Source organism: Montipora capricornis, chromosome 3, assembly GCF_036669925.1.
Source record: "Montipora capricornis isolate CH-2021 chromosome 3, ASM3666992v2, whole genome shotgun sequence".
Taxonomy (NCBI): domain Eukaryota; kingdom Metazoa; phylum Cnidaria; class Anthozoa; order Scleractinia; family Acroporidae; genus Montipora; species Montipora capricornis.
Window position 1 is genome coordinate 23555463 of NC_090885.1, and position 12500 is coordinate 23567962.

Genomic DNA, 12500 nt, shown 5'->3' on the forward strand with positions numbered 1-12500 from the left:
AATGCGATTCAGTCTGAGCGGGAATCTGGGTTGGGTAGATAGAAAACTTGATTTGGGCGAAATTGTACATTCAACCACGCTTTTTCAAAGGAAAACTGAGCGCTGAAGCTCAATAAGCTGCTGCAAAAGAAAGCCCAGCTGAAAGCTACAAGGCTGATTGTATAAACATCATCATTATGAACGATTACAACTTCACTAAAGTGCACTAGCAATACTCACTGTTTATAAACAATTCCTTTCACATTCAATTTTTTCCAACCACAGAACAAAAGAACCTTCGTTTCGACAGCCAATAGATCTCTGGTTGGCAAATTAATGCCAATAGGTGACGTAACGGTGAGTATCGCTATAGACTTGCCACAGTATGCAGTGCAGAACTTCAGCATTGCGCTACATATGTTACGTTACAAGCTATTTCAGCGCATCGAAGATATTGCCACATACGGACATTGAGCGTTGTGATCTTTTTGACGCTCTTCTTCTTACTAAGGAGCTCGGAATAGAGCGAGTTTCAATTGAGTGTCGTAAAACCAAAACCAAAGTAATTACTTTGGCCAATCAAAAAGGACTGAGACAATCTGGCAAACCAATCAAAACTCGAAGTAATTACACGTAGCCGACACAAAGCGCGGGAAAATGTGCACGCGTGGGCCACGATTGGTTTTGGTTTCACTTCTGATTGGATGAAAAAATGGCGCGAGAATTTTGAACCAATCACTGAGTGAAGTAATCATAAACTAAAGTAATTATCTAATTACTTTCGACACTCAATTGAAAACCGCTCTAAGTACCAGAATAACATTAGCAATATGTTGTCCTGCATGTGTTTCATAATTCTTCACCAAGACTCCGAGTGGTAAATGTATACTTCTCACCTTGCAGGGATAGAAGAATCATACAGTACATGTGCTGATTTAGGGAACCAATCAAGACGCTAAAAAGGCTGATAATTTAATGAGATTAGATGTAGACTTAAAAAGTGTAGAAAACTCGATTGCGTGTGGTAGGAAGATATGTATATAAAGCGTTTGAATCGTGTGGCCTGTCGTATGTTCATTTCTGTCTCATATGTTGTAACTAAAGTGATGTTTAGGTGGTCGTACTATAATAATAATAATAATAATAATAATAATCTCGACAGCAATAACTTTCTTAACAAATTCTTCAACAATCTTAAATTTACAATATGTACTCTTCTAACATGCGAAAAATGATATTGACAATCTTAATCCGTATAAATAGTAAAAAAATACTAAAAACTTCACTAATAATATTCACTAAGAAGAATAATAATAATAATAACCTTTATTAACCTGTCATGTATCTACAATCATGTACATGTGTTGCGAAGGTAGCTTCATTTTACAGATAACCCCCTTCCCCCTTATCAATGTTGGATTTTCCAGAGGGAAAAAAATGGGTGACTTTTCTTACCTGAAGAACTCCAACATTGAATATGGGGGAGGGGTGCCACAAGAGCATGGTATTTCCCAAATACTTCAGCCAATAGTTAGAAAAATCGAATTAAATGAGAAGTGAACTGATGCTCGCAACGATCCCAACAACTTTTGACCACGATATGTTGACCAAAATATTTTTAATATACCATTTGTTGTAATTTAAATACTCACAGTAATTTGCGCCCAACTCCGAAAATAAGAGAATTATAATTCTCTGTGATGAATTTTTGGAAACCACTTATCAAAGACATACAGTACGCAAAATCTATTGTGCGCAAAATACGCAGTCTTTTGTGCAACTTCCATGTAGTCAACTGGTTCTCAAACTCAACTGTTTTTCATTTGGCGACAACTACTACAAACAAATCAATGGGAATGGCAATGGGAACCAAAATGGGACCTACAATCATGGACAAAAACTCTTGGGAAGGTAGCGTCATTTTACAGATAACCCCGCTCCCCCTTTTCAACGTTGGATTTTCCAGGGAAAAAAATGGTGACTTTTCTTGCCTGAAGAACTCCAACATTGAATATGGGGCCCGGGGGGCCACAAGAGCATGGTATTTCCCAAATACTTCAGCCAATAGTTAGAAAAATGGAACTAGGTGTGAAGTGAAGTGATGCCTGCAACCTTCCCAACAACTTTTGACTACGATTGTAGTTTACATAAGCTAGTAAACTAATTTCGGACACCTATCTACAATGTATATTGTTAACTGAGATACAATGCAAAGTTACACGTTCTATAAAATTACTACAAATACTATACAAATACTTATACTGGCTATATAGATTAGGGGTGTAACGATACATCGAACTATCGATGCATCGCGATTGTAAGTGTTCCGATAGCAATACATCAATACCAAGTTTAACTATCGATAATAATCGCGATAGTTTCATGAAATATCGATAGTTACAATAGTTTTTAAATGATCTCCTGAAGAGTTTTCCTTGAATTAAGGAACTCCTCTTTTCCTCTCGTCTGTCTGTGCTGTTCATTATTCCAAGTATAACGCCAAAACAATCTTCCCCGACATGGCCCACCATGTTTGTTTTCTTAATTCGCCTCCAGACTCTTGTCCGCATTCAACATGGCGGCAAACATTTTATTGTCCCCCCTCTAGGAAGCATTGCGACATCCGATCCAGTATTGACCACTTGCTCTATGCATGCTAGCAAAATTATTGCATCAAGCCATCTGCTACTGGACAGCATTTATTGCTCATTTTCCCAGTTTCTGGAAGATCTCAGTATTTTATTACATTTGTTAATATTTCTACTGAATGATTCACAATCAAAAACTTACAAAAACTCTTATGAAGTGAGTATAGTATATGTAAGAGTCAATTTCTATCCAAAAATGTGGTACAGTACTTTGCTTTAACGGCTGTTGACAGTTCAAGTTAATAAAACTGAAGTGAGATGTTGATAGGCATTTCTGTGACATACTATTATGTTAAATTTACATAATAAAAAATTAAAAATGCAGAAAATCAGTGGATTTTTTTTTCTCAATTTTGTATAACTTGCATTGTACAGGGAAGATGGAATGGGGCATTTATATCATACATATCTCTTTATCTCAATGAAATACTAATTGTCACAGTAAAATGTCACTATCGCAATAGTATTGAAATAGTATCACCACTATCGCAATACTATTGCAATGGTGTTTCAACTATCGCAATACTATCGCAATAGTCAAAATGGGTTCAATAGTCACCCCTAATATAGATTGCTAAAAATGATGATTAAAAAATAAATGAATAATAAAAATAAAAAAGTAAAACACTGCCCCTCTTAAAACACTAAAACACTAAAAATGCTTACGACACTGTTCTTACTCTAACACTAAAATCAGTGCGTACATTAAGAAGAAAATGCGAATGAATTATTCTGATCAACCCATACACAGAGGGCAATTCTTACAATTTTTATCTCCCTCGAAAGTTTCTCAATTAGTTTTCCTAATCTTCTTTTTGAACGCACTTAGTGAAATAGCGTTCTTAATATAATGTCAAGGAAGGGTTACGTTTTTACAAACGTTGGCCGTGTAGCACTTATATTTCATCAGACTTACCTGATCAGAGTGTAATGTGAAGTGCTAGTTTTAATGGCCCACACTAGGACAGAGAAAAACTCTCTCCAGGGTGAGAATTGAACCCCACGACCTTCGGGTTAGATCACCGCTGCTCTACCGACTGAGCTACAAGGTCAGACGGGAGCAGGCCGTGGGAACTGAAGATCTTAAAGTCACGGCAATGAACATGTACAAGTACAAGGAAGAGTTACTTTTTTACAAACGTTGGCCGTGTAGCACTTATATTTCAACAGACTTTACTGATCAGAGTGTAATGTGAAGTGCTAGTTTTGTACCCCATATGAACCATGTGAGTGTTTACCCTACTAATAGAAATGGGCCACACAAGGACAGAGAAAAACTCTGACCTAGGGTGAGAATCAATTCTCTGTCCTTGTGTGGGCCATTTCTATTAGTAGGGCTAACGCTCACCTGGTTCATATGGGGTACAAAGCTAGCACTTCACATTACACTCTAATCAGTTAAGTCTGTTAATATAATGTCGTTCGTCAGTTTTGCCCAAAGGAATGGACCAGCATATTTAAGACTCTAGATCTGAACGTGAGTGTTGCAATATCCTGTAACCTTTGGTTTCGTAACGTGTTTAACTTGGCCATGCATGTTAATCATTTCTTCATATGAAGCGTTGATTTTCTTATTGAAAACAGCCTTCGATGCCCTTTCTTGTAGCTTTTCCAATTTCCTGCTATCTGTCGACAGACAGAAGTTCCACACAATGTGGCAATACGTTAGTTGAGGTAGGTGAATTAAGACCTGGGCTCCGATCTGTTTTATAAAAATAAGTGAGGTGGTGGTCATTTTATATAATACGAAATAACTTTGGGACATTGTTAATAGCAGTAAGATGTGAAACCTTAACCACTCTATAGAATGATATATTATCAAGTGACATGTTAAAGTTATTTTTAGCACAGAAATCTTTTCAGCTAAACGGCAACTCGTTTTATCATTTTCTGGTGGCTGGATTAACCTTTATGATGTTAACACTATTGGGTACATAATTTCTGTGCTTGGACATTTCAAGATAATTTTAAATAAATGTCCGAAAAAAGAAATCCTTTCCATAGGGGACTGAGCACTACTACAAAATGCTGCGTATTTCCAAAACTAAAGACATATTTCACAAAGGGCAAGTACAGTTCGTTTTCTTTTTCCATTTTGAATAATCAAATAGTAGCGAAGTGATATATATTTTAGCATACACTGTTGCCGTTTTTTATTTTGAGTTTTGTGGCCATAACAAGTCACGTGGCCTCATTTGCATACGTCATCCACATCAATATAAAAACTTTTGTGACGTTAGTAGTCTGCGAAAGTCTTAGGTTGTTATTACTAAACCTTCAAAAGTTAGATCACCCCCTTACTTTTTTGTGCAATAATTTGGGTCCAGATTAAGGCCCATGCCTTAATTTAAAAGAGTTTAGCTCTTTTAGGTAACAGTTTTCGCAGTCTAATCAGTACTCCTACTTTTCTTGACGCTCTTTTGCATATATCTGTTATGTGACTGCTGAAATTCAAGTTAGCATCAATAGTCAATCCAAGCAGTCTCATTTCAGATCCCCTCTCAACATTTGTTTTGGGCATCGTAATGTTGATATCTTTAACGTTGCCTTTAGGTCCGAGGGTCATAGATTGATACTTGTCAAATTAAAGTTCACCTTAAAGTGCCCATAACCCCAAAATATTTTTTTCGCTAAAATGAATCTTTGCACCTGTTCGAAAACGCATTGCAGCAATCTTTTTTCCTTTTCTCTAACACATCCTGCCATTTTATAGTCTTCGAAAGTTGCAAAAATCCAAGCATCTTTTGTTCACGACCGAGTCAGAAGGGGAGTGGGTCTATTCCTGATTTGACGTCACAATCTACTTTGCATGCATTTTTACAAAGAGTCAATGCAATGTAAATCAGTTTGTGACGTCAAATCAAGAATAGACTCACTCCCCTTCTGACTCGGTCATGAACAAAAGATGCTTGGATTTTCGCAACTTTCGAAACCTGTAGGCCATGTTACACGAGGCAATTTTTCTTGCAACTCGCATCGCAACAAACGTTGCGTTGCAAGTTGCGAGAAAAAATTCACGTGTAACACCCCATTTTGCAACTGCAATTGTTGCGTTGCGAGTTGCGAGAAAAGTAGAACGACCCTCTACTTTTCGCAACGTTGCGAGACAAGTTGCCTGCGTGGGACATCCCCTCTGCAACTCGCAATGCAATTTTGTCAGAAAAGGCCAATCAGAGCTCATCTTTCGGCGACCTAGCGCGTCCGCCATCTTGTTTGTTATTGTACGCGTTGCAAGTTGCGAAAGAAGTTGCCAACGTGTAACATATCCTCTGCAACTTGAAAGGTTCTTTATTCGTCATCGTTGCGTTGCGAGTTGCAAGAAAAAATGCCTCGTGTAACATGGCCTTATAAAATGGCAGGATTTGTTAGAAAAAGAAAAAAATGGCCGCAATGCGTTTCGAACAGGTGCAAAGATTCATTTTAGCGAAAAAATATTTTGGGGTTATGGGCACTTTAAGCAGGTTATTTCCATACCAATCAGAAATAAACTTACCTTCTTTATTTAGTTTATTTTGTATATCCTCAACTGTCTTTCCGCTATTATATAGTTGATGGTCGTCCGCGTACATGTTTAAGCTACATATATCAGCTATGTGAGCGAGATCATTTTCAAAAATATTCCAGAAAAACGGTCCAAGCGTCGATCATTGTGGACATCCTATATCTAGCTCTTTCCATTCACTTATCACTTCTGCCCCTATTTTAACCCTATATTTTCGGTCACTGAAGTATGACCGTATAAGGAGGGTCCCCAATAGGGTTCTTCAATCCCGCCATCCCGACCAAATGGTTCCCTTAATCCCCAAATCCCGAAAGTTTTTATCGGTCAACCCGGTCCCGATCATGACGTCACTACATGATGTTCAAACGTCGTCGTCAATTACAATTACAGTTGATTTAGAATACGCCCTGTTAGTCTTTTCCACCAGCCTTCATGATCCAATTGACCTTAATTGGAGTATTCGCAATCACAGTTTTGAAACCGAAATGATGCGATTGTCCATTATTAGTAGTAATTGAATCTGTTCACAGCATGAAAACACTTCCCGTCAAGCTAAAAATGGAAAAACTGCGAAAATAAGGCGTTACAAACGGCGAGGAAACTGGTCACGTGGTCAACACTGCCTACAAACCCATGGAACAGACATGGGTACAAAAATGGCAGTCGCCTTTGCCAATATCTTCATGGCTGAGGATGAAAACAGCCATTTTAAACAAAGCGCACCAAAACCGCTCGTTTGGAAACGAAATGTAGGCGACATATTATCCATCTATACTTTAAACAGAGAGGGGATAATGCAGTTCATTGAACTTGCAAACAAACAGCATCCCGCAATTAAATTAACGGCTGAATTTTCAGATACAGAAACAACATTTCTGGATACAAACATTTACAAAGGCGAAATGTTCAAGAGCTATTCATTCCTTGAGGTGCGCACGCACTTCAAACTACCTGAAACATTTCAATGAACGCACTTCTCCTCGTGACACCCACAGGGGGTCAAAAAAGCCTTCATCAAAGGCGAGGCTCTGAGACTTCTCAGAACAAACTCTTCTAAAAATATATTTGAAGAGCTCATCTAGAATTTTAAATCGCGCCTACGTGAACGAGGTTATCCCGAGAATCATGTTCAAAGGATCCTCTCAGAACAGGAAACTGGCACTCCTTCAAAAACTTCAAGAGAGCAAACGAATCTTGCCTTTCATTACTCAATACCACCCAGCAGTGACAAATCCCTATTTAAAAAAATGCATTTAATTAACCGACGACCGTTGCTCAAAGAAATCTACAATAACCGGCCCCTCATATGTTACAAAAGAGTGAGGTCAATAAAAACTCGTGAGAGCCAATAGACCTTTTTACCGATACGGCGGCCATTTTGATTTCTTTTGTTTCGAATAGCCATTATGGGATGCCCAGGGGACAAATACATATTAATTTGCCCCCTGGGCATCCCATAATGTCTTTCGAAACAATAGAAATCAAAATGGCCGCCGTATCGGTAAAAAGGTCTATTTACAAAACTGGAAGGCTAAAAAACGCGCTAGGGAGTCGTTGTAAGTTCACATGCGCCCCAAGCTCAGTGCGAGGGAAACCCAACAAATTAAAATATGAGGATTTGTATGGGAATCCCGATAAAAGATTTAAGAAGACAATGCTCAATTAAAAAGCTTAACCTTATTGCCATTGTTCGTCCCTTCCTTCCTGTGAGGGTTTTTTGCCGGATTCGACGCGATTTGAGCCAATGGTAAATAAAATCGCAAGGCTGCACACTAAATTGTCAAGAGCTTCGCTATCCGAATTCTATTATGTCGCGCTCTCCGAATGTTTTTTCCGTCCTCGCCGGGAGCCTGTTCGCAGGCTAAAGAGCGGTTGAACTTTGTAACCGGCTTTGTAAACCTGCCTGCTTTAATAAACTGAGCCCTAACTGGGATCCTGGACCGTAGTTTGTCAAAGACAAATTTTTTTGACTGTGTTTTTGAAGTTTGTCAACACGAAGGAGGCGTGACTGTGATTGGACAAACGAGACAATGCAGTCATGCCGGAACAAAGCTCAACCGTCCAACATTGCTGAGAAATCCACCTTCCAAAAGTGTTTTTGGTTCCGATCGAACGGACAAACTGCCGCCTGAGGTCGCTCGCAGGGATGCTATTGCTTGTTGTTGGGTTGAAATGAAAGTTTAATCTTTGTCAATTGATTCCGATGCGGAATTGTAACCGTGGGAACATTTTATCAAGGAATATTTGACTCAATTTGGTGGGCTCTTCAGAGTTTAGTGTGCAGCGTTGAGATTTTATTATACCGCTGACAACCGAAAAATTAAACCCTGCTACAATGTTCGGCTCAGTTAATTACGCCTATCGGGAAGATCTTCATTATTTTAAATTTCAAATAATAAAATTGAAGCACTCCTTCTTCCCCTAATTTCGATGAAAAGGAGCGCACGTTCATTATTGTTGTCTAATTGGAGGGCGGGGATCGCAATAAAATTTCTTCTTTTGTTCTGTTCAACAGTTCAGCATAGCTATCTTTGCGCTGAGTGATTAGATTGGAAAGAGAATGCTTTCTTCGAAAGAGCAATCTCTATAACATCGTTACTTATGAACGGACGAATATTATTTCTTGACTGGTTTTATGGAAGAGAAAATGTTACTATAGTTTCTTGTCTCAATGGAAATTCATCAAAAGATGGATACAATATCGATGTATAACGCCAATATCATCCGAAGTTTTGGTTGGGTATTTCCGGAATAAACGGCGAGGAGAAAGCAAGTCTCTGTATTTGCCTCAGGGATAGGAGGCCGACACGATGATGATATGACTTACGAAACGCATGTGCGATCTTCTGGGATTTCTTTTAAATTCTCTCTTTAAGAGTCACTTCAAACAAATCAAAGGATGCAAAGTAAGGCATTTTTCAATAGTCAAACTATAAAGTTAAAGTGGGATACTTTTCGATCGGAAGTACTTAATAAACAAAACTACATAAAAAAATGCAAAGAAGAAACCGATATTAATCGCATATTGATTCAACCTGACTTCGCGGGAAAGATAAAGAAATTCCGCCTACTCCCAGAACTCATCGGCCTCAATGATATTTGGAATATTGCACCCGCTCAGCGGGTGAGAAAAACTAAAGTAGGTGTAATGGTTTCACAGTATGAAAGACAAACTGAAGCTGAACGCTGTTTTGACATATTTCAGTTTGACCTCTGTATTCAACTGAACAGGTGTCTTGATTGTTCAACTGGTCGACTTTACGGGAAATAAGTGCCGTATCAGCTTGAATTATTTATCACGTGTTCCATTTTTTGTCTTTTGGCGTGCCCGAAATCGATGACCCTCTTGCTCCAGAGGAACATTTTGCCAGTAGGTATGTATTTATTGCTATTCCTATGACCTTTTATTTGTTCTTCATTCTGAGCGGTTGGGTTTGACTCTGAAAGGCACCGTTAATTCAGTTTATTTTCAAGTTCTCATCTGTTCATCATGAATTCGTCACGGATGATAGAATTATTAAAAATGACGGCGAATTTTATTTCATTATGAGAAGCATAGTAGAACCCTTAATTATCTCAAACAACCTTCTATAAATTGATTGCGATCGGGGATGCTTCATTGCGGCATTATACAAGTTGTTTTTATTACCTTTTTGAAACAATGAAGTGATGTCAGTTCTTGGTTTTTCTACAAGTTGAAGCTGTTCACTTAAGTCATTCACATCAAAGTAAGAAATGAAAACAAGCTGTACGTATTTTATTGAGTTTGCCATATCTTGTGTTTACCATGATCCCATAATTGGACAATGAAGTTAGAGAAAAATGTAAGTAATAAACAACGAAAACAAAAATTACAGGTACTGTTTTGAGAAGACAAACACACTGAAGCATGTCTGTGATGAACCAATCGAACTCGAAGCAGTTGTATCAGTTGCTCAAAACGCGCGAAAAAATGCACCAGAGATAAAACTGCGATTTCATCAGTTACGAAAGTCGTGCAAGATTCAAGAAGCATTACTGGTGAACGCTGCTGCGATGTGATCGACTTACAATGTAATTGATTTTTTACCTTGTAATCTCGACAACGCCGTACGCGTCATGCTCGCGTCAATTTGTCACACAATGTAATAGCCAATCAGGAACGCCCATTTTGGGAAATAAACCAATCATATTGCGAGAAAGTTATAGACAACGTTTGCTCTTTCTTTGTGTCATGATTTTGGTCACGCTGTGAAATAAAAACTTTCTTTGGCGTTCAATATTGTGGTAAAAAACAAATCGAAAGTGGTTCAGCGTTGTCTGTACTATTATCGGCAACGATATTCGTCATCACAGTGGTCATATTTTGTTGTGGACTCACCAGGCGCAACATTTTGACCACTTTGATGACGAATATCGTTGTCGATAAGAGTACAGACAAAGCTGAACCACTTTCGATTTGTTAAGTTTCCGGTATGAGCCAAATGAAGTACGGCAAAAATTGCTCTTTATCATTTACCATACTTATTTTTATTTAAGCTTACCGTAATTTATTGAATTCCGTGTCATTGGACTATTGTATTTTGAGAATATATAAGAATAAATGATTTCCACTCTCGGCATCGACACTTTCTACATATACGTTCTATTGTTATTTCGCACGCTTTGCGTAGGGTACAAATGAAAAGCCATTTTCATTCAGAGAAACTTATAGAAGGTCTAAATGTTTAGCACTTGTAAAGTACTTGAGTGTTAACGAGATCACGGAAGCAAGGATAGATGAACTTAAAGGGAAACTGAAGGCAAAAAAATAAGCATTTTTTATTTACACTTTAGACCATGCACAATAATGTTTTCAACTTTTTTTTTGGCATATCCGTCGTTTTTTCACCTAAAAAAATGTTTCTATTCCGATTTTGGGCCATCAGCATTGCGGCTCAGAATGGAGGAGTCAACAGCCATTTTTGCAGCTTATGACGTATGATATGGGGCGGACATGCGACAACGCCCCATATAGAAGCAGTGTTTAGACTGAAGTTTGTCGTGAGTATTGAGTCCGCGAAGAAACATCAAAGCAATGAAAAAATATCCGCAGCAGCACTTGTGTTTACCTTGTTTCGCTTGTTTCACATTTTACTTATGTTAGGCTTTCCAAAAATATGTTGGAAAAATTGCTGATGTTGGCCTTCAGTTCTCCTTTAACAGTACGTAAATGCCCTAGCGTGCGTATATCCAGTTATCACGAGGCTCGCGGAAACCTTGGATGAACCAATCGTCTTTTAAATATTTTCATGCAGTGCATTAGTTGGATTAACTTATATTGCACAGCGGACACCAAAATTATGAAGAACTCTTGCGCTTTTTGGATGGATTGCGTCGATTTGCAAGCTGTGTTAAAATGGTTTCTTATTCTGTTTAGTTCTATTTGGTTCATCCGCAAAGCGATGAAAGAAACTGATGCAGTTTTCATCTGGGTATTATGTCTTTTGGCTACTATTATACAAGGGAGAGGAAGCCCAGTGCGGAGAGAAAGATCAAATGCAAAAAAGTCCGGTAAGTAGAAACACCAGTCGTAATTTTTTTTTAACCGATGAGATATACTCGAGTTTTATAGCTATTCTGTGAAACAGAGGTTTCAGTATTTTCATTCAAACCATGAACGTTGTTTATTCGCGTCTCATTTATACTCTGTCAGAGCCAGGTTGAACGGTCAAAAACTGTGACAAAGAATGCCTGAATTCCCAGCGTGAATTAGAACGAGCTAAAAACGAGACGTGAGTAGGAGACATCACGCGCGTTCCCCTCGCGCCTGGAAGCGAGGAAGAAAAACGAATCTATGGAAGCACGGATGAAACAGTGGTGAGAGGACCCGCCTCCCATCAACGTGGCCCGGGTTCGACATTTCCAGATTTGGCGTTACTTGTGGGTTGAGTTTGTTGGGTTTTCTCCGGGTCAAGGGCCCGTTTCTCGAAAGTCCCGAAACTACGGGCCATTTTCGGGTTCATTAACACAAAAAATCTTTCAACAATATATCGCTTTAGTCTAACCCAAAATCATTCAGATAGTAAAAAACTTCAAATATATTAACCATTTCCTTCGCGTTTGTGTTTGTCAGCGTTATGACTGATTTGCGATTATTCAGGTTCACGTGTTTGCAAGTTTGTTCTTGCATCTCATAGATGTTTAGCTTTTCAATTACTCTGTTTTGATTGGCCACTCAACCTCATTGTGTAAATAGTTCATCCTGAAGTCAAAACAGATACGTTTCGCTTCTGGAAAACAAAAAATAAGCAGTGTTTCGTTTCCGGACTGAGCAGCTCTTGGGATAATATATGCCGCATTCGAGCTCGATCCCCTAACGTGCTTCTTCCATTGTATAAGTTACCAGGAGT

General features: G+C 38.5%; 2 protein-coding genes across 5 annotated transcripts in view; both read left to right on the forward strand.

Moving 5' to 3' along the window:
- LOC138041211 (neuropeptide receptor 22-like) overlaps window positions 1-2382 on the forward strand; it is a 12160-nt gene extending 9778 nt beyond the window's left edge. For all 3 annotated transcript variants that reach the window (XM_068886984.1, XM_068886981.1, XM_068886983.1), the window contains one exon: window positions 1-2382. This exon is cut by the window's left edge and continues 1426 nt beyond it. The gene's annotated coding sequence lies outside the window, so the exon portion shown is untranslated.
- A 7058-nt stretch (window positions 2383-9440) lies between these two features.
- LOC138042602 (keratin-associated protein 10-7-like) overlaps window positions 9441-12500 on the forward strand; it is an 8680-nt gene continuing 5620 nt past the window's right edge. The window contains exons 1-2 of one of the 2 annotated variants that reach the window (XM_068888552.1): window positions 9441-9499; window positions 11528-11661. In XM_068888552.1, the coding sequence (XP_068744653.1) occupies window positions 11553-11661 (109 nt within the window). In that variant the 5' untranslated portion in view covers window positions 9441-9499; window positions 11528-11552. Of the gene's footprint in view, window positions 9504-11527; window positions 11662-12500 lie in introns of both variants that reach the window. The other variant, XM_068888551.1, reaches the window with a different exon arrangement.